At 37.6% G+C, this 22,923-nt stretch overlaps 1 protein-coding gene across 3 annotated transcripts in view; it reads left to right on the top strand.

Annotated features, from left to right (window-relative positions):
* The window catches only part of LOC120517560 (potassium voltage-gated channel subfamily KQT member 4-like), a 191,037-nt gene that overhangs the window by 141,196 nt on the left and 26,918 nt on the right, over positions 1–22,923 (top strand). For all 3 annotated transcript variants that reach the window (XM_039739960.1, XM_039739961.1, XM_039739962.1), the window contains one exon: positions 21,596–21,727. In XM_039739960.1, the coding sequence (XP_039595894.1) occupies positions 21,596–21,727 (132 nt within the window). The remainder of the gene's footprint in view (positions 1–21,595; positions 21,728–22,923) is intronic.

Consider the following 22,923-nt stretch of genomic DNA (forward strand, 5'->3'; position numbering starts at 1 on the left):
AGAAAGATTCCAGTGTGCCATTAGCTGGCTAATACCAAAGGATAATCAGCAGCTACTTTACAAAAGGTTTATTTATCCCTTATAGTCATTATTAAGATCTGAAGTTTACAGTTATAAAGTTTGTACAATAATACTTTAGAGTGTTATTTTCTCATGTAGTCAACTTTCTTGTACCAGCCAATCAATCAGACATTGTCAGGTGCTGCAGATGCTGTGCCAGTATGTAAAGGAAAATATTAAGTGCTGAATCAGTGGAAACTCACCAACAAACTCTGGTCTCAAGGGTCTGTTGCACAAGTGATTCTTCCAAACATATCTTAATTTTCCTAATCTACTGCCCTTCTGATGCCAAAGTACAGTCCGGCAGTTGCATAACGCATCATATGAGGGGCAGGTTTGATCATCAAGTCCCCTGGGATCTGAACACCTGGTCCAAGTGCTTAAAAACCACACAGTGGAGATATGTGTCTACGGTCCCTTGATACAGACAAACCAGGTTTTATAAAAATAAGAAAAGACTCCAGTAAATCAAGATATGCTGTTCACTGTTTACGGCACACTTTTCACCCATGTTTGACAGATACGTGTTTGATTATTTCCCAACAACCTGGTGCATACTGCTAATGTAGCCGTGGAGTCCAGAATCTTGTAGCTCAATTTGTCTTTCCAGATTTCCCTACTTTTCGGTTTATTTTGCACTTGAGCCACCTGTAAATGTTGCGTATAATTAGTCATCTTGTTTAGAATCGTTGACTTCTGGTTTGTATTCACAGATAGAGCCTGTGTAGCAACAGTAACATAATGAATCAAACTCATAGGTCAAAGCTTGGCTCTACCAGCAACTCTCTGGGTGGTTTGAAAAATAAAAGCAGACTCCATTGTGCCCTGTGTAGATAATGAATATCAACACTTGTCCTGCAATGTCACCTGCAGTGATTCAGTAGTTAGCAGCTTGTGAAAAACTCTTGAACGAGCGAGGACTTTACCATACTCTCAGAATATGTTCACACTAGTCTCATAATATAAGGCCCACGTTTGTGTTTTCTTATTTACAAAATTCTGTTACAAAAATGATACACTGAAAAATAACTCAGTAAATGGTACACTTTTTGTTTCTACATTTTGTTATGTTTTATTTATATGAAAACAGCATTCTTCAGGGATACATAATAAAGTACAGTGCGTCACCTAGGAAGCCTTTGCCTAAAAGCACAACTTCAATTAAAATAAAAGTCGAAAAAGAAAAGGTAAAATTAGTAACTGCTAAACTGCTGAGCCTTCGCTTCTAACAGCCTGTCTAGTTTATCAAAGTCGCATTAAGGAATGCAGCGTGTGCTGTTTGGGGGATACGCCACCATGCAAGATGCTGCTGCTCACAATGGCAGAAAAAGCCATAGCTTCATAGCAAGGTGTCACTGCCATCCCACTTGGAGCTCCCGGGAGCCTTTCCTGAGGCTCCCTCTCTTGGATTCTTTTCTCTTGGATTGTAATCAGCACTCCTGAGAGGTGACAGTTGTAGCAGCCTTTTGTTGTCTTTAAGAAAGTCTCTAAGGAATTTTTCATTTTTCAGTTGGCACTCCTCATCTGCAAGTTTTGGATATACTGTAGTAACCGTTCACAGCTAGAGGAGCCATAGCCATAGCCACTACCATGTCTACATTTTTGTAATCACTGTTTATGCGATGTGGCTTTTATTTTATTATCAAATATTAATTTCACAGAAATTATACCTAATGCGTTCCTTATGAATGTTCACATTGCAGAGTGCAGCATACAGTTAATGATTTCAGACATGTATTTTGCTCTCCCTAGGGCATCAGTTGAGAATGTTGAATATTTGAAATGTTTGAGACATCCACTGTGTAAGGATTAGAGTTTTAAAAGTGTTTGGGCAAATTTAACATTGCTTTAAAAAGAATAAATACTGTACTATAAAGCCAAAAAAAAAAAAACAAAGTGAACAAAACACCAATATGCCAAACAATAGCAATTAAAGTGATTTGGCTCTGCATTATTGGTATGTTATTGAGGTGGGATGATTGTGAGATGCGTGAAAGTGGTGTAATTGGTGAGATTATGACAACAGTGGAAGATTTGCATTAGTAGTAAGCAGAGATAAGGAGGTGAGTGGTAAGCTGAGGTGGAGGTGTTGTAGGGTTTGGCGTGGGGTATGGTGTGTAACTACTCGGCTGTTGATTTTCTTATACTTGCCGCTCCAAGCTGTACAAGACATTTAAATGACTGGCTGGCTCAGGATTCCCATATTTGATGCAAGAATTCTAAACCATGTGAAATCCACAAGTCATTTGCTAAGCTTTTCATTTTTGTTTTCTCCCTTAATACAAAGCCTTTGCCAAGTTATGCCCATTTTTCAATTGGTTTATACTGACTACTGTGCACATAGTGGTCTGTATTTACCATTTCTAACAAATTAGATAATGTAAAGGCTATCTATTTACAAATAAATATTCTGCTGTTCATTTATTGGGAACATGACTTTACCTGTATAGAAGGCCTAATTATGAGGCTTGGCCTGCTACACCTATTGAATTGCATGGTAAGTCTTCTGTGTGGTGCTACAGCTAAATTCAATCAGAAGTGAACACCCATTGATTTCCAGTGTACAAACTGTAGCGTGGAGCACGCTGAAGGGAAGGAGCCTCATATTTAGGAGCTACTAAAAGGAGCTGGAGCAGCCGTGTGGTCTTAGTATTTTATAAAATAGCCCTGACCACAGAAGTGAAGGTGAAAGGCATCATTTACTTTTGGAATAGGTGAGATTTGGATAACAGTCTACAGAGCAAAGCAATAAGGGAATGAGAGAAAAGGATGAAGAGCAGATTGTGCATGGAGTAAGTAGGCAAGCAGTCTGCACTTAGTTGCCAGAGTACTCTGGTTTGTGCCCTCCCATTTTTATAGGGGCCATTTGTGTAGTAAAAGTCATTCACTTGTACATTTCATTGTTTTGTGCCAGTATGTTTTTCGTTTAGGGAGCTTTTAGAAGTGTCCGTTATAAAATAAACAGATTATACAGAGTGCTATTTGGAGGTAGGCTGTCTATCCATTCAACATTCTGGGAGTCTTTCTTCTATTAATCACCTGGGGCCTCATGTATAAACGGTGCGTACGCACAGAAATGTTGCATAAGAACTTTTCCACGTTCAAATCGCGATGTATAAAACCTACACTTGGCGTAAAGCCACGCACTTTTCCACGGTACCTCATGCCTTGTCGTACGCAAGTTCTCCGCTCGGTTTTGCAGACTGGCGGCACCCAGCGTCAAAGCAATGGTACTGTTCCTGTGTGGTTACTCCTTTATTTAACTGACGCGGCTTTATAAATACACTGAAACTAACCGCATATTGTTTATTAGTGTAATGCATCTGATTGTAATTAACTTGTAACAATATAATGGTGCAGGGAATAGCCATAGTATTCCAAATACCAGAACTGCTTTAGTGTTGTTACTCTCACTTCTTCTCCTTCTTCTTCTTCTTCTTCTTTCAGCTCCTCCCGTTAGGAGTTGCCACAGCGGATCATCTTTTTCCATATTACTCTCACTGCACCACTCAGAGTATTTATATCACTGTATCTGAGTGTGAATCACAGCAGCAGCTGATCGGAAAGAGAATTATCGATATACAGCTTCAAGAACACGCTGCCTCAGCCACGGCTAAACGTTTTAAAGCCTTTCCTGTACAGACCTCGCGGTTCAGAAACAGTTTCATCCCAAGAACTTTAAATGCACTCAATCAATTGCACCTTGTAGAACTGTTTGTACTTATAAGTACAATCACCTCACTGTAAACTTGCACTACAGTTATAATATCGCACAACCTGAGCCACTTTATAAAGCGCGTATTTACATATGATGACAATACCATTTTTAAGGTGAAATGCAGCAAAATATGTTTATTAAATTATACAGATAAAACTTTAATTATTTAAATAATCTATATTCTTCACTGGGAGTGTCGTTAAGGATAGAATAATTAAACATTTACTACGAAGATATTTCAATGTTCTTTAAACGTTTTGAAGAATCGGCGCTAAGCTTACAGATGGCTTAACTTCTATTACAGAGCTGATTGTATGGTGATCGGTTACTTGGGGAAAGAAAAGCACTGACTGCAGTGACGGCTACGCCAATATATATTGAATATAAAACAGAAAGAGAAAATAACAACACAGCTAAAAACGCAGCGACAAAAGTTAAATGCTTGTGTCATGAGCACGAGGCGGCTATGCAGTGTCTACAACGCACAAGGCCATCCACCGTGCATAAGATACTTTACTGACATTGGCTGGCGAAAGAGCCACCGATTCTTCCTCTGCCCAGTGCCACCACAAGCTTAGAGCCGCCCCTGAGTACTGCTGCAATAAATTATTTCATCGAAGTGAAACATGTTTAATAACGTGCTTTAACTTCTATCATCATGAAAATGATATCACGTATACATCTCAGTATTTTAGTTATTCAGAGAGCTGTAATATCACAAATGTAATGGATTCTGTGTCCTGTCGGAGGAAGAGAGCCGGTTTAAGAAGCAAGTAGTGATTCACACACACAGAGCACATAGAAGATCAAATACAAAACAAAGCATTTAACGTGCTACTTTAATTACGATGTGATTTGAGAAACTGGTTAATTAAACGATTTTAAGATGATGTTTATGATGTTCTACTTTAATGACAAAATAAAATACGTGATTAAAGTGGAAATTTCGAGATTGAAGTTGAAATTCCGTGCTTTTTCCTCACTGTATGCCTTTTTTTCTCTGTACCTTAATAACCTTTCATATGACACTCAGACAGTGGGCTTACAACTCGGCTTTTCACGGCGACTTTGATATGTGACTTTTTTTTTATTTCCGGCACTGTGCGATTTTGTGGATGTGAGCTTTCAAGTTTCTCCAACACGCTATGTCATTCGATCAACTTCCTTTTGTTGATTATACCACGGTTTATTTGAACAAATAGTATGTTTTTCCTTTGCCTCCACTTGGTATTCGCTGAAATTCTTATATTTTCCCCCGTGCTTTTCCCATTGTCTTTTCACAGAAGGCTGCGCTTAAGGGCGATTTATATTATTTTGCATATTCAAAGAGGCGTAATTCTGGGAGGAGTTGGGGCGTTACATAAAGCGCGTGCACGAGCGTTAGTTTTCACGCTGATCGGGATTTATGTAGCGGAAGAACGTGGAAGTTGGAGTACGCACAGATTCCTACATCTGGATTTTTGTGTGCGTAAGCACATTTCAGCTTTTGTGCTTACGCCATGTTATAGTGCGAGTTCTACGCACAGCGTTATACATGAGGCCCCTGAGGAAGAGTAAAACCCTATCTGGTATCATCAGACACAAGACAGCAATTAATCAAGGTGGTTTAACATAATGGATAAAGAACTGTACAATAAACCATAGCAGCTTTTATTTCAGTTCATGTGTGTCCTTGACTAAGTTATTATACAGTGTATCTATAATTGTAATATGCCTTAGAAGACTCGAGTGTTTGCAGTAGAAAGATGCTAAGGTTAGGGTAAAGGGTAAATTTGTCAAGGGTAAATTTCACACAAACATTAGCAAGTTTTTCTTTACACAGAGAACCATAGACAGTTGGAATAAGCTACTAAGTAGTTTGGTACACAGTAGAACTTCAGGGACTTTCAAAACTCAACATGATGTTTTTTTTTAGAAGAATTAAGTGGATAGGACTGGTGAGCTATGTTGTGCTGAATGGCCTGCTCTCGTCTAGAATGTTCAAATGGCCTAATGCTATATACAGTATAATAAAGGCTCTTTGTTTGTATATTCCTTGAGAGATCATCAGTTCATTGCAAGGAACACTAAACACTGACCCGTGCTCAAAGACACACATGCTAGGCCATTTAACCTGAAATTCATTGGAGAGTAAAACTGACTAGACAAAGAACCCATTTGGGCAAAAGTGAAATGTGCAACTTCCTTACAGACAGAAAAAAGCAGCACTGTTGTTATGCCACCAAGAAAGCCTTAATAAAAACATTTGCATTTCATGTTGTTTACTATTTTTAAAAAACAGGCATTATCCTTTATATAGCAAAGTATATGTGACTTTTTGAAATATGCAAGTGCATCACAATTGGAACTTTAAAAGATAATAAAGTCTTTAACTTTTACCGTAACAGTTGTGAGTCACCTGCTTCTTGTCATTGCTTAATTCTTTTTCACTTGACAGGGGGTCTCTCCTGTAGAGAATACATAAACGTGATGTTTCATGGGTCTCACTTAGCCGCGGTCGCTACATACACGCACACTTCCTAGGGAGTACACAAAGTTAAGCGTCGACTGAAGGTGTCTTCCTGAGTGTTCTGCTCTGATCAGTTGGTGTTAGAAAGACATGAAAATAGCTGATTATTGAAAAGATGTGCAAATATGTGTCTTTATTAATAGAATATAAAAAGTTATTATTTTTTGGAACTGAAAAAATGCACATAAAATATATTAATTAAGGAATCCATTCCCGGACGGATTTATCCATTCCCGGGAATTTGGGAATCCCACATGTCATTCCCGGGCTCCCAGGGATAACACAGTGCACTGGCATCTCACATGTGAACGGTTTAGAATGACTGACACTTATTTTTAATAAAACTACTGCAATAAAACTATAAACTACACCAATAAAAGACTAACCTTATCTACAAGCAGTTCATGCTGTCATATAAGTACATGTGTCTAGTTCAGGGGTGCCCACACTTTTTCGGCTTGCAAGCTACTTTTAAAATGACCAGGTTGAAATGATCTACCTACATTAAAAATTATATATATATATATATATATATATATATATATATATATATATATATATATATATATATATATATATATATATATATATATATATATATATATATATATATACATACACATAGCATTCAAAGTCTGAATCACAATCTGATGGGTGGTTACTTACCAGGTAATGTGTGTGGTTGGTCTGCGATTTGGCAAACATTCGCCATGGGTGCCCTCTCAGCTGCGAGAAGCAGATCATAGAATTTTACATAGTTAACTGTCAAATAATGCAAGAAGTACACGACATGTGTTTTGCCCTATTTTGGGCTCATCAGGTGTACACACTCCACTGCACCCCTCATCAGGGATCGAACCTCGGACATCAGACAAATGCACTTTGATTGTGACATTGTGAGAAAAAAAAATCCACTTCCAATTCCACATCCAGCCCATACCCTCCCTAAACATTTTTTTTTTAAATCCCTTCTTTAGTCGATATAAATTGTAAGGCTAACTAGATTACAGCCGGAGTTTTGCAGTAGCTCGCGTGTTTGATCGTGTGTGCAGGATGACCAGTGTGTTAGAAGAAAAGACATCTCAGACTGGCCTGTATGACAATCAAGTGGCAAATGCCATAGGGAGGATATAATGTATGATAGCCAAATGTTTAAAAATAATTTTTTTTGAATGCAACGCAATCTACCTACACTACCTTTGTGATCTACCGGTCGATTGCAATCGACGCATTGGGCACCCCGATCTAGTTAGTTGCGGTAATAAGAGCATAGAAAGCACAACATGTCTAGCGTGCGGTTGTCCAGGCGAAAGCACACCTTCGTGCAGAGTATGCCAGCCGCTGAGAAAACACGCTCTGCCTCCACTGAAGTAGGCGGCACAGTCATCAGATACTGATACACTTGTTCTAAACAACACCCTCGCTTGCCGTTGCTCTGAAACACTGCCATTTCAGCTTTTACTGATGCATCCAGTTTCTTGTCATCATTCTGTGATGGCAAGTTTCTTGGCACAGATAATGCGGATGCAACTGAATGACGCATTGCAATTTCAAGTTGCTGTTCAAAGCTGTTGTCTGACAGACATCAATGAAGTCTGCCCCATCCCAGCATTTGTGAGCTGCAGAGTGCAGACTCCTCCTAGTCCACTGTGCTCAGTCTTACTCAGGGCCAGGTGACTGACTGCTGCTGGTCTGTTGTTGACTAAATTAGTCGGCAACACACTACACCGTGGGCCAAAAAAACGTGCCACTTAATTATTTTCAACTATAACTCTGTTATTTCTTGATTGATTTTTACACTTTTACATGCTATATATGTGAGCTTGGCAGTTCCCGGTTTCCCAGGAATTACAGCAGTTTCATTCAAAGTAATGTGGGAATGAAAAATGTCCAGGAATCTCTGTAATTGGGAGCCCGGGAATGGATTCCCTAATATTAATGTTATTCTGCTTGATTCTAAAGAAATGGATACCCTAAAAGCCATTGCTATGCTTATTTTCATTTATTGCCTAGGCTTCAATATAAAGTTGAATCTTTTGTAATCTGGGGTTATTTGCTGTGTTTATAGTTGATTGTTGTTACAGCGTTAGAAATATGTATGATGTATATTGTCCTTTGACTGTTTTGTGGGACGAGTCAATTATCAGATTCCCAGTTTCATGAACTCTAATTTCTTAATGTTCCTATACCTTTTTCTGTCACCCAATAATTACAGTTACTGTTTGGTAAAACTTCTCTTTTTATTAGCCATAATGGTATTTTTGCAAATAATTTACTTAAGTTGGGTTTTTATCTTTGTTGCAGAATTCTCATCAGCAAAGTTAAACCTGTTCTCTTGACAGATACTGTATATTTTATGCAAGACAATCCCTTTGCTTTCACTTCACCCAGAGTTCCCAGTTAGTGATTAGTTTTGCCCCAATTTTGTACCAATTGTCCCTTACAGAAAAAAGTAGTTGCTATAAAAGATCCTTCCCAATTATTCTGTAACACATCTAAATTGGAGTTTAATGAAATTAGGAAGGACATTAATATTACTACGTTAAAGAAAGAAGTAGTCACTTTGCCCATTCTTTATCGACTAGAAATGAAACCATTATTGGAAATCAGTTTGTGAGATTTTAGCTCTATGTGTACTGTTAATTCTAAGATCTAATTCAAGAACTTGGCTGTGTGATAAGAAACACTGAACTGACATTTCACTTGTGATAAAACAGCAGCATTTTATAGTTTTAGCCTTCTAAGGGATTGCTGGCCAGTTTTGCATAGGGAAAGGAAGAGACTAGACAAGGGACACAGTGAGGATTTTATCTCCAATTCACATCTCTGACATTCTCTGATTTCAGGTATTGTCTCAAAAACTTCCACCCTGAAACCAGCTCAGGAGCATGAAAAAACCCTTCTAGTCATGCCATGTTAAGTTCAGCTGTCACCCTTTACAAAGGGTAATTCTCCACCAGCTGTGTGTGTGTGTGTCTGCATTGTTTCTTTGAAAACGTGCGTGTGTGTTTGTATGTGCATTTTTTTTTTATTTCCTTGTCAGCACTTTGTGAAAAGCACAGGGTGGCAGAAACTAATGAGATAGGCACTTCTCTTACCTGAGACAGGACAGGATAAATGTGTGTTCATACATATGAGAAGGGAAAAAAATGCAAGAAAGCAAAAACAAACAAAAGAATGAGTGCGTCATAAAGAAAATGTCAGTTCCGGAAAAGCTAGGTGGGCTGCTGTCTTCCACAGGCATCAGATGGAAGTTATAGCTTGTTCCCACCAAATGCTCAGTGTCTGCAGTTTCCTTCCCCAATGGGCTGTGTTCTGAATCTCCATTGTAACACATAGCTAATGCCCGATGAACATTGTGATAGAGCGCAGAGATCATTTAAAAACAAGAAGGTTTTTTTGAGGATTTGTGGACACGAGCTGTAATGTTTCTGAGCAGCAAACTGCTACAGTGTGCTTATCTTTAAATATTATTTCAGCCATTTCACCTGGACCCACTGTAGTTTCCCTGTCAGACAAAGATTGGAGTGGAGGATGCAAATCTGTCTGCTCAGTAAGGCTTATTCTTACCTGGACAAAGCTGGTGAGGATTATGGTTTTTGATTTTCCAGCATTTTCAGTACCATCCAGCCATCCCTGTTAAGGGGTAAACTCAGAGATATACAGGTGGATGAGCCTGTGGTGTCCTGACTATCTGTTGGGCAAACTGCAGTTTGTGAGACTCAAAGATTGTGTTTCTCTAACAAAGGTGAGCAACACTGGAGAACCACAAGGTCACGTTGTTAATATAAATTCAAAGATGATTCTGTACTTATGGGTGTATTGATAATGTGGACGAGGCAGATATAGGAGTCAGCTGGAGAGGTTTGTTTGTCTGCATCTTAACATCAGCAAAACCAAGGAACTGGTTATTAACTCTCATCGCACCAAAAAGCCTCTATGTCCGGTCACTTTTCAGGGAGTGAATGTAAAGGTGGTTCACTCCCACAAGTACAAGGGCATCCACATTAATGACATGTTGGACTGGTCTCAGAACACGGAGGAACTATATAAAAAAAGGGTAGAATAGGTTATTTTTCATTAGGCAACTGCGTTCCTTTAATGTGGGAAGTGACATCCTTCATATCTTCTATAACTCTGTGATGGTCAGCGTGATTTTCTATGCTGTGGTGTGCTGGGCTGCTAGCATCATTTCAAGAGAGGCCCACTGAATTAACAAGCTAGTTATAGGCTCAGTTATAGGCCACAATTTAGACCCCTGGAGTTAGTAGCAAAGGAGAGAATTAAAACAAAACTGAGTGCCATTATGAAAGATGCTGCATATCCTCTCAGAAACACTAACTCTGAGCACTTTAAATGAATTATTTAGCAGAAGTGTGTCAAGAAATGCTACAGGGGCTCAAATATACCAATGCCAATAAAATATGTCTACATAAGGCCTCACTGTGACTGTCATGTGAGAAGTTTTCTTTCTTTTTAATTTTCTTGCTTTATAGTCATTCTGTTGTGTGGTTAGACCAAAGTGTGTCTGTGTTTGTGTATTTATGTATGTATTTATTTAAAGAGCAAATAAAGTTGTCTATCTATCTATCTATCTATCTATCTATCTATCTATCTATCTATCTATCTATCTATCTATCTATCTATCTATCTCTTTGAGGGCTATCATAACAATTCTAAGTCTTCATCAGCTGTTGAAAAGAATATGATCCAAAGCCATTTTTAGCCTTCCTCATTTCTCATTATCAGATTTTCTTGTTCAGTTATAATAATGTCCATTTTCAGAGCTTGAAAGTTCCATGCACAAGTCGAGTTGGAGGCATATGAGAATACATGTAAATGTTAAGATTATAGAGAGATTGAAAGATTTACAGTATCTCCATTCTTCGTCCTATTCTGACATTTATTGTACATTTACATTTATATTTACATTTATTTGCTTGCGGGACACTTATATCCAAAGTGACTTACAAAAGAAGCTAACAAGCTTAAGTTGGAAAGCATTTTTAATGTGAAGGCAGAGCATAAATCCACAATAACAATTAAACTTGTACTGTATTTACTTAATTAATTATTTTTTTAAATTCACTTGTTTGATGTGCTGTAGATTCCTGCAATCAACCTAATCGGTATTTCTTTGAAATCTGGTAGTACCCAGAGGAAAAAAAAAAAAAATAAAACCAGTGTAAATTCCCAACAAATAGTGACCAGACAGAGATATGTAGATGTGAGTATATGCTCTGTTACTGTTTGCTCTCCATTTTAACTCAAAATAGACCTTTCATTTTACAAAGTGGAATAAAACCCATTTTCCAGTAAATAACAAATGTAACACCATCATAAGAAAAAATTTGTGAACTGTGAATTAGAGTTGCTGGTAAAATTGATTATAATTTAATCTATATCCATATGTGTGGCATATTGATGTATATGTGGCATATTTTTTATACATACTGTATAGTTCCCCCATGTATGTATATATACTGTATATATAGTCTTTTGCACAGTTATTACCGCCCCCTGATAAAGATCACTAAAAAAGTTTACAAAAAAAAATCACCTTTTGGTGAATAATCATAGTCTCACACTAAAAAATGAGTATATTCCAACCTTTAAGTGAAGTGAATTTATTCTGAGAAAAAAATAATTCTTCATCAAGAAATAATTATTTTTAACAAAACCACATGTGTCACGATTATTGACACCCCTTCAGTTGATAGTTTTTATAGCCTCCCTTTACCAATAAAAAAGCACTGAGTTTTCTCCTATAACATCATTTAAAGTTGTGGAATATAAAGTAAGGAATCTAAGACCATTCCTCTTTGCAGAATCACTCAAGATCATCCAGGGTTCAAGGGTCCTCCTGTGTGCCCTGTCTTCTTCAACTCAGCCCTCAGGTTTTCACTGAGGTTGAGGTCCGGGAACTGAGAAGTCCATGACAAGATCTTGATTTTGTGTTGTTTTAAGCAATTTTGTGTTGAATTGAACATGCTGTACATTTTAGACCATTGTCCTATTTAAAGAGTCAGCAGCCACCCAGTTTTAGTTTCTTGGCAGAGTCATCCAGATTTAAATTTTAAATCTCCTGGTATTTCATGGAGTCCATGATGCCATGTACACTCAAACGTCTCCCAGGGCCTATAAAGGGAAAACAGACCCACAACAACATAGAATGTCCACCATACTTGACTGTGGCAATCAGGTTCAGTCATAGTTTTTATTGTAAAATCACCTTGAGTGCTTGTTGCCAAAAGACTTGATATTTATTTTGTCTGATCATAGAATGTGATTATAATCAGTTCCAATAGATTGTAACAAAGTCTAGGTTGCTTATGTTTGTGTTTTTTCAAGTGGAAAGGCTTTTTTTTCTAGCAGGCCTTCCAAATAATCTGTTGGCATTAAGGTGATGTCTGATGGTGCTTTTGGAGACTTATTGACCCTAAGATATTACTTTTTTTTATATTTCTCCAACAGTGATCCTTGATTTTTGTTTTTTTTTTTTTTTACGTCTCCTACCATCCCTCACATTGTGTGTGGGGTTGAAATAAACTTAAATCCTCTTCCAGGGATGCTGGTGGCAGTTCCAGTTGATTTGAAGTTTTTAATTATTACCACAAGTATAGATATGGGTATTTCCAGGTGATTAGCAATTTTTTATAGCCATTCCCCAACTTAAAAAGGTCAACTCACTTTCCAGCAGAGAAAAAACGATTCTGGGATTTTGGCTTTAGATGCAGAGTTTAAAAAAAAAAGCCATATATAAAACTGCCAAATAAAAAGAAAAATGGCAAAAGAACACAGGCATTGGACAGAAAATGACCTGAAAAACATATTATGGTCATCTTTTCCCTGTTTCAGAAGACAACTGGTATTTAGCGTGTGTTTAAGGAAGAAGCCAGCAGAGGATGTGCAGGACATTTGTTTTTCAAACTACAGATTCTGATGTTCTTATCCTTTTATGTATCTGGGTCTACCCCTTGTTTTTCTGTCATGGTTAGATCCACTTTGCTCTCTTCTCTCAAGACAGTAACAGACACCTTTGTATGAAATCAATCAGTCACAAAGAATAACCTTCATTCTGCAAAAGAGCAAAAGACTGGCATTCCCATAGTTCACAAGGCTAATTCAGTTATTATGCTCTGCATCTCTGCTTCAGTGGTAGGCACAAGGTAAATTTGTTACAACATACAATCAAGTGAGCTATGAACGGCAAATATGTTTGTGAATATACTGTTTACTTTCAGGACATTCCATATGTTCTCACTATTAGGTTTCATGGCTTTGATGCTTGACATGCTGTTACAGAAGTGAGATGCTTTCTTTTACACTGCTTGATGTATAGACATTCTTAGAGCTGCCACTTCATAGGGTCTATGAGATACACACATGGCTACTGGCCCAAAGATACAACCTTCATCTTTTTCATTCAGCAATGAAAGGTATCCTTCAACCCATTGCGGCAGTGTTAAGACACTTGCCTCCATTTACACAGCAGAGGATCCTCCTTTTACCAACTGTTAACACATTTAAATGAAATTAAACATGCTACTTAAATGGAAGTCTCATCATAAAGGATTGTCAAAGTTTAAATTTATTGGCAAATTACAATGGATTGTTTGTACATTTTTATAGTTGCAATAACTCATAGATATGTGAAGTGACTTGCTCAGGGTCTCAAAGAGATGTCATAACAGTGTACAGATAGATAGATAGATAGATAGATAGATAGATAGATAGATAGATAGATAGATAGATAGATAGATAGATAGATAGATAGATAGATAGATAGATAGATAGATAGATGTACTTTATTTGTACCCAAGGTGAAACTGGAACTTCAAGGAAGCTTGAGAAAGAGTGAAAGAGAGAAAGAAAGAGAAATTTATAAAATATATATAAGTAATAAAACAAACGACAACCTTATTAACACAAATAAAAACTTCTGCATTAATAATAGGGCTATAAGTGATGTGACAGATAGAGGCCGCTATCGTTCTCTTGAACCCTCAGACTAGACGCCAGACACCAGGTAAAAGTCCAACAAGTTGACTTTTTATTATTGCACAGTGCACAAAGCACTCTCCTCTCCATAATACTCATTCAATAAACAATAATCCACAATAATACAATCCTCCAACTATCCCAGACGCGTTGCCATCTTTCCGACCAGGTCAGCTCAATGCTCTGGTGTTTCTCAGAGTCCTTTATAGTCCTTGACCCGGAAGTGTTTCGAACCTTCAGTCCACGTGACCTCATATCACTTCCAGGTCAGATAAAAAGTCCTCTTCTTCATTCCAGAAGTATGTCACTTCCGCTGTCGCTTTGCCTATGATGTACTTCCCGATTATAGGGCACATATGACTCTCTGGGCCTCCCTGCAGCGTCCTCTGTTGGCCCCTGTGGTATCCAGCAGGGCTGTAGAGGAAAACACCATTGTCCACGATTCCCTGCTGGTATCCAGGGCACCTCCATGCTGCAGGGAGAGCTCCATCTGGCAGCCTGGGGGTATTGGCTGGGATGACAAGCCGGCCATAGGCCACAGTGGAAATAAGATGGTCAGACCTGCCCAGATGTTCATCTGAAGGCATTAACATTTGAATAATGCAGGTCCAGCTTATTGCATCCGAAAAAAGAACATATTTTATATTTTTAATACAAATATATTATTATATAATATTTATACATTATATACTGTATTATATATTGTGGCCTGCATGGGGCGCTCCAGCTCCTCAAACCTGACACAGACAGATGCAGACACAAGTCCAGCACAACACAGGCTTTTGTTTTGTTGTGGGAAATGCATCCCAAATAGTGTTCCACCAACCAGCACAGTACAAAAGAAGTATAACACAAATAGCAGACAGCAATGCCTTTTTCTTTCTTTGTCTCTGCTCTGGCTCCTTGAATGAAGTAAGGTGATCCCTTTAATGCTGCAGCCGGGAGTATTTGAAGTGGCCCATTAGCATGATCCGGAAGCACTCTTGAGTGTGGCAGAAAAGCAACAAAATAGGACTTACTGATTCCTGCAGCATCCCTTTTCGGCACCTCCAGATCCCAAAAGTGCTAAGCCCACAAACTCCAAGTCCCAGCGTGCCCTGTGGGAATCCGGGGTGCTGCCACCTAGTACTCCGGGGTAGGTAATGTCATGTGCCTGTTCCCTCCCCCAGTCCTTCCAATAACAAGGCATCCTGGCCAGGTAGGGGTCCTGGGCTTCTACCACAGTACACAAAATAATATATTAATTGTATTATTATGTATATATTTAGTACATTTAATGTAATATACATCATAATTTAGCCTCAAGCTGCAGTGTATACAGTGCAAGAACCAACCTTGGATAGGATGCTTGTAACAACCAGCTCAAAATGTCTGCTACACCTCCAGACCAGAGGCCTAGAAAGAGCTTGGATTAGGCCAAGTTAACACCGTACTGCAAGTTTCCCAGTCTCATTATCAACAGTTCAAAGACAGTAAATAACAAAATATGAAAGTGAAAGGTAAATTTATTGTAAAGAAAGTTGAATACAGACATAAATAATTGAAGGCTCACCAATTAATACAGTGAATTAATAAAATGTATACTAGTCATGAAGACAGGTAACAGAATAAATATACTTTAAAAAATGCCTGAATCTTTCTTGAATGGAAATCCATCTCTCAAGTGTGCTCCGCTAAAGTCTCCTTCTCAGACTCTGTCATTATAAGGCGCCTTGCAGTTTGCTTTTATGCTTTTTGCCTCTGATGGCAACTCTTCTATGCCTTTACTCCTCCCTCTGTCTCACACTCACACTTCCTCTTTAAGTCGCATCATTAAAGCCAAATTGACCAATCATGTTGCTCATAAACACCCGATACACACAAAGACCTTGGCATTTTATTTTATAGTAGACATGCTGTGTAAATTTACATACACTAGAAAATTAACTGCCCTTATTTCCTCACCAAGTCAAAATTATACAAAATACATATAGAAGATAAATTATATACCTGTATGAACATTAACTTTTATTTACTTAGCATACACTAAAGCAACTTACAAAACAGGTCACACAAAATCAAGTAACATCAGTCTGGGGGACTGTTTGGGAACAAGTGTTACAAGACAAGTTTACAAAGTTGACTATCACAATTGAAGAGCTCCGTTCAAAAATACAAACTAGTAGCAATTCCTAGATTATAAAACTTAACAGCTAACATCAGATAGACAGAAATTCACTGAACAAGGGAGTCTTCAAATGCTTCATTGAGGGAAACAGAATTTCAAATGGAGACAGGCAGCTTGATCCACCATCTGAGAGCTACTTATGAAAAGAGTATGAATTTAGAATTAATACCACACTGAGTTGGCATCACAAGATACCCTTTATCAACAAACAGTTCAATCTTTGTCTCATCAGACCAGAGAATTTTGTTTCTCATGGTCTGAGAGTCCTTCAGGTGCTTTTTGGCAAACTCCAGGCGGGCTGCCATGTGCCTTTTACTAAGGAGTGGCTTCCGTCTGGCCACTCTACCATACAGGCCTGATTGGTGGATTGCTGCAGAGATGGTTGTCCTTCTGGAAGGTTCTCCTCTCCCCACAGAGGACCTCTGGAACTCTGACAGAGTGACCATCAAGCTCTTGATCACTTCCATGACTAAGGCCCTTCTCCCCCGATCGCTCAGTTTAGATGGCCGGCCAGCTCTAGGAAGAGTCCTGGTGGTTTTGAACTTCTTCCACTTACAGATGATGGAGGCCACTGTGCTCACTGGGACCTTCAAAGCAGCAGAAATTTTTCTGTAACCTTCCCAAGATTTGTGCCTCGAGACAATCCTTTCTCGGAGGTCGGCAGACAATTCTTTTGACTTCATGCTTGGTTTGTGCTCTGACATGAACTGTCAACTGTGGGACCTTATATAGACATGTGTATGCCTTTCCAAATCATGTCCAATCAACTGAATTTACCACAGGTGGACTCCAATTAAGCTGCAGAAACATCTCAAGGATGATCAGGGGAAAAAGGATGCACATGTCCTTTCTCAATTTTTTTATTTTTAATACATTTGCAAAAATCTCAAGTAAACTTTTTCATGTTGTCATTATGGGGTATTGTGTGTAGAATTCTGAGGAAAAAAATGAATTTAATCCATTTTGGAATAAGGCTGTAACATAACAAAATTTGGAAAAAGTGATGTGCTGTGAATTATTTCTGGATGCACCGTATATGGGTGCTGATCTATTTACTGCTCTGTGGGTAAGCATCAAGGATTGGAACTTAATATGTGCCCCGGCAGGTAGTCAATGTAGTGATCTGAAGAGAGCAATGACATGTGCCTACCTCAGCTGACTGAATGCCAAAACGTGCATTAAAAAAACATTTTAAATCATCTGCGGTGGCTTGGAAACACATGCCAGTGCTCGTGTCAGTGGAGCGTTGTAGTAGTCCAGACGTGACAAGACCAAAGTCTGGACCAGGAGATGTGCTGCATACTCTGTTATATATAGCCTGATCTTGCATAGCAACATGGTCTCTGAAGGGCAGCTTGTCATCGATCCTCACACCAAGGGTGCTTAACAACTTGGCGGTGGTTAGCGATAATGAACCAAGCTGAAAGGAGATGGGGTACAAACTGGATGACAAGAAGTTCCATCTTTGCCAGGTTGAACTGGAGATGATGTTCTTCATCCAGGTTTTCAATACAGGTTGAGCATCTCTAATCTGAAATAACAAAAACTGAAACTTTTGGGCACTAAAATGACGCCACCTATGTTGCTTTTAATTTTTTTTTACTGCTGAGAGGATGTGAACAACATATGTACAAATTCCAAATGGATTTGTTTGTTTTGATCAGGTTCTGGTGTCACATGAAGCACTGAGCGCCCTGAAGTGCTGTGACATGGGATGTTGATCGAACCTATGACACCTGAGCTGCAGTTCAAACCTTCTGTGCAGTAGCCATAAAAAAAAGGACAAGTCACGCTCATGGATTCAAGCTTGAAAACATGCATATGCCAAAAAACAGGAAAATGTTCTACACCAAGAAAAATAATCTGACTTATAAAACCTGGCATATGCACATTTCTACACAATTTATCTTTTTAAATCACAATCATCTTGTAAATGTACCTACGTGAATGTGTCTCAAAACTCATATTGGCATGGCAAAGGACTTGGGTGTTAATAGAATGTCATTGCTTACGATTAACAAATATAGCTTCATTCTTGCTCGGGCGCTCTTGTTGCAATATGTGTGCTCTGATTACATTACAAAAACTGGACACTGCTGCCAATTGCCTTTTTATTTTGCCAGTTTTTTTATGTTTGGCAAAAACATGTTATGTTTTATGTATGTACAAATACCCATACTATACAAAAACTAAATGTAGTGCCTCCTAAAGTCATCGTTTGCCTGTTTCAGATGACACTGGTTTTTGACGTGTATTTACAGAAGAGATCAACTGAGGATGTGCAAGGCGTTTGTTTCTCAAACTACACTCTGATGTTCTAGTGTTCTGATGCACTGGGCCTTCCCCTTTTTCTCTGTCCTGGTTAGAGGGCATAATGGATGGGGCCAGCTGTACAGTTTAGACAAACTAGGCTTAGAATGGAAAACTTGCACTCAATTACAACTTTCCAATCATACTCTTTCCTATTATTTTCACATACTAACGATGTTTGGCCTTTATGTCTGCCGAACTACACAATACAACAATAACAACAACAACAATGAAAATAGTAATAATCCTCAAACTGTAGCATAGAAAACACACTGGTAACTGTAAAATCCAAACTACCAACAGAAAATTAAAAATTAACGTGCATGTAGTGAAATAATGAGGTGAAGTTAAGCTTTTCCAGAATGCACAAGAATTAAGTTATTTTTACTAAAATGACTTTTGGATACATATGTAATACTAATACAATAAGGACATGTATTAATTTTTATTGTTTTATTTATATTTTTTGTATTTCAATAATTATTTATCCTTTGTATTTTTTTCCTCTTTACTTTTTGTAAAGTACTTTGAGCTACATACCTTGCTATTTAAATAAAGACAGCTACATTTTCAGGTTCTAAATAAACATATTTGATAGGTTTATGTGCTGCACACTTTTTCTGATGCCCTATTGGCTGCAATTCTAAGCTGCTCAGTGATGTCATGTACGGTAAATGTGCACCTTCAAATGGAATTAAAGGCAGCCGACTGAATTAGTTATTACAGCTTTCCACACTTTCAATCATGGCAACGTCTGACTGAGCCTTCAGAATGAAGTGCCCAGAGAATTATCATTTTTCCATTTTTTAGGTAAACAGTATGCAGTGCTTTCATTTTAATGCTGATCATTTTTAAATGGCTTTAATTAGTAAATGTAGGGTTATATCAGTAAACCTTAAAATGTTTAGTTAGTATCCCTTTTAAAATAGTAAACATTATTAATTATTAAAGAAACCTAATTGCTTCATACAGCTTTCAAATGGTATATATGATGAATTGTTGAATTATTTAATACAGCTTTTAGAATAATATATAACATGAAATGGAAGTGTGGTGTGTTTAAATTAGAGTTAAGTAAGACCCGCTTAATTAGGGAAGAAAGCATTTAAAGAGCAAGCAGAAGTTATAGTTAAATTATTTGACAAAGATTATAAAATAGTATAAAGTAAAATGTGGCTGTTTAAAATGTAAAATACAAAGGACCACAAGATGAATATACTGAGTAATCATTTTTAAAATTTCATGATTAATGTGACATTTTGACTCTTTAAATATTAAAAGCTGGAAATAGACGGTTTATGCTTAGGGTGTTTCTGCACCTTGGGATAACATTAGTTAAGATATTGTCTATGATGGGGCTTGTTGTAATTAATGTTAATTAATGGACATAACTTTTATAATTATGCTGGAGAAATAAGAAGTATTTAATTAGTTAATGCTGCTTATAAAATTATATGAACTGGAAATGATTAGATAATCCAACTTTTTAATCTGTATTAACTGTTAAATATGCAATTTATTTTAATGTGTGAATGTGTATTGCACTGAGCAATTAATGTGAGACTTGAGTTTGAAGCTGCACACCTCAATAAGCCCTAAATAAAGACACGTAAGTGTTCTGCTTTTCTGTACTACACGTAACACAGCATGTTTGAAGGTATCACAATGTTTTCCTTTTTCAGCCTTTTTTTTCTCCCCAATTGAGTTAACTTAGCAAAGCTAAATATATAATACCAGCGTGGCTGTGCACCTGAAGCCTGCGTGTGAGAGATAATGTTTCAACATAAAAAGCTGCTGCTCTGTACCCTGCTGACAATGAGCTTTGTGGCCATCCATCACTTCACCTCCTAGCACTTTAAGTGCTTGTGTTGGCTACATTCTGCTATGCTAGCAGCTCCAAAGCTAATAATAGGATAATAATTAGGAGAATTAACTCACATTTAGAAGGAGATAACTGGACACGCTCTCTTACTATCAAAGCGTGGGTTTCTATTATTGCTTTGTAGTAAAATGCACCATAAAGGCCACTTATGTACAGGCACACAGAGTACCCCAGAACAGTCCCACAATGCATCTCTGTCTCAGCGGGAATGAAAGTCTTAGCTTACCACAAATTTGCATTTTGAAATGAAATAAATTTTATTTAGCAATTCTACAACTAGAAGTGCTCTACAGTATTACATTTTACTGCCCCCTAATGGTGTATTAGGCAATACTGGCAGTTTGGTTTCATGTACAGATTTATATCTGCCTTTATTTTTCTTCTGCTTAGGTTATCAATTTTTTTTCACCATTTTAGAGGAAGAAAAATAAAAACCTATGTTCTCAGTGTTTTTGTCACTCATTCTACTTTAGGCTACGTCACCAGTGTCTAAATATTTCCCAACATTTTTCGCCTTTGTTGTGGTATTGTTCACCTATTTAGGTCAGGTCAGCTCTTCAGCCTTAATTATATTTTTTATTCTACTTCAGCTTCATAATAGGAATACATTGTTCAATCACTGTCCATGATAGTGACTAGATACAGCTTCTGTTGCATTGTCTTACAAACTGTTATTCTTATCAGCATTCTGTGACACTTCTGCTTCTCTCTTATGTCACGGTGACCTATTTGTCATGCACTCTTGTTGAATTTATTAACCATTTGGACTAGCATTTATATGTGATGCATTGTTTGATACATTACTTTGTTTTGTGCTGGCAGAGAGATTATGATAGCTCTTTCTAGGACTGTTGTTCTTTAAAGTAAAGTTTGAATGATCCTGCATTTTGATAATGAGATGTGCTCTCATTCTTGAAGACTTGCAAGTCATACAATTTCCTTTTGTAGGATACTGAAGTTCTTGGTTGCAAAAAGGAAATTCAAGGAGACCTTAAGACCATATGATGTAAAGGATGTAATAGAACAGTATTCAGCTGGACATCTTGACATGCTGGGACGTGTAAAGAGTCTTCAGACCAGGTAAACACATACAATGAAAATGGTAATGTGCATTCATCACAGGTTGGATTTTTTTTCATTTAGTCCTGGTTTTACCAAGCATTTACCACTTCTTTTAGATCTTTCAAACTCATTCTGGTATCAGTTCAGTGTGTTCTTTGCTATCCTCTTTTCCCTGTTTCAGTGACCTTTCCTAGCATTACTGTGTTTTACAATGAACTAGATTGCATTACATGTGAAAAGTAGGTCAGTCTTATTCTGGTCATGTGAGTTTCCAGCATAGCGTGGTCCAGACCCTCCCTGTTCATGACTGTGACTGTTTGATCTATGCAAAGCACCTTTCTCCAGCACCACAATTCAAATGTATACATTTTTCTTATGTCTGCTTTCTTCATTGCCCAGATTTCACACCTGTAAATTGCTATGGGGCAACATGATAGCATGGATCACTTGGTTGTGAAGCTAATGTCTTTGGTTTTTCAAATCTTATCCATACTGATTATTGCACTTCAATGCAATGCTATTCTTCTTTTAATTTTGGGGCCAGATTATCTCCCATTTTTGATATGTGAAAAATGAAATCTTGAACTGTTCCAAAGCCTTTGGTGTTGATTTTTATCATAACTTCTCAGCTTCCAGTTGTTATCATGAGTTTTGTTTTCTGGTTGTTAAGGTTCAATCCTACCTTTTAACTTTCATTTTTAACTTTGAGAATCAGATGTTTTGTATGCTTCTTATTTTCTGTGAGCAGAGATATATCATCTACCTATCTTGATTGTTAATGTTTCTGCCACTAGTTGTCACTCCGATTACTGACTCATCTAGGTTCATTTTTCTTAAAAATACTTCTGTATGTGTAGCTGTGTTTTTCCAAAATTACCAAAGTTCCACAGCTATAACTTAAAAAATGGGATTCAACAAAAGCCTGACGTGCCTGAAATGATTCCACAGACAACATATCTTCGTTTTTAAAAGTTTTACCTAAAAGTCAAAGTAAAACAGTTCACACAAAAAAGAAAATTAAAATAGCAAAGTTCTTGTTAAGAAAAGTTCTGTTCAAAGCTTAAATCTCGTTAAATTTCAAATCATTACAAATCACTTCAAAATGTTTCTGAACCATTTCAAAGTGACGACGACATTCAGAAAACTGTATTCCTATCCCATTTCTGAGTTGAAAATGGTCTTACAAGTCCCTGTTTACTAGGACCTATGCTGAA

The sequence above is a fragment of the Polypterus senegalus genome, chromosome 17 (genome assembly GCF_016835505.1).
Source record: "Polypterus senegalus isolate Bchr_013 chromosome 17, ASM1683550v1, whole genome shotgun sequence".
NCBI classification, from domain to species: Eukaryota; Metazoa; Chordata; class Cladistia; order Polypteriformes; family Polypteridae; genus Polypterus; species Polypterus senegalus.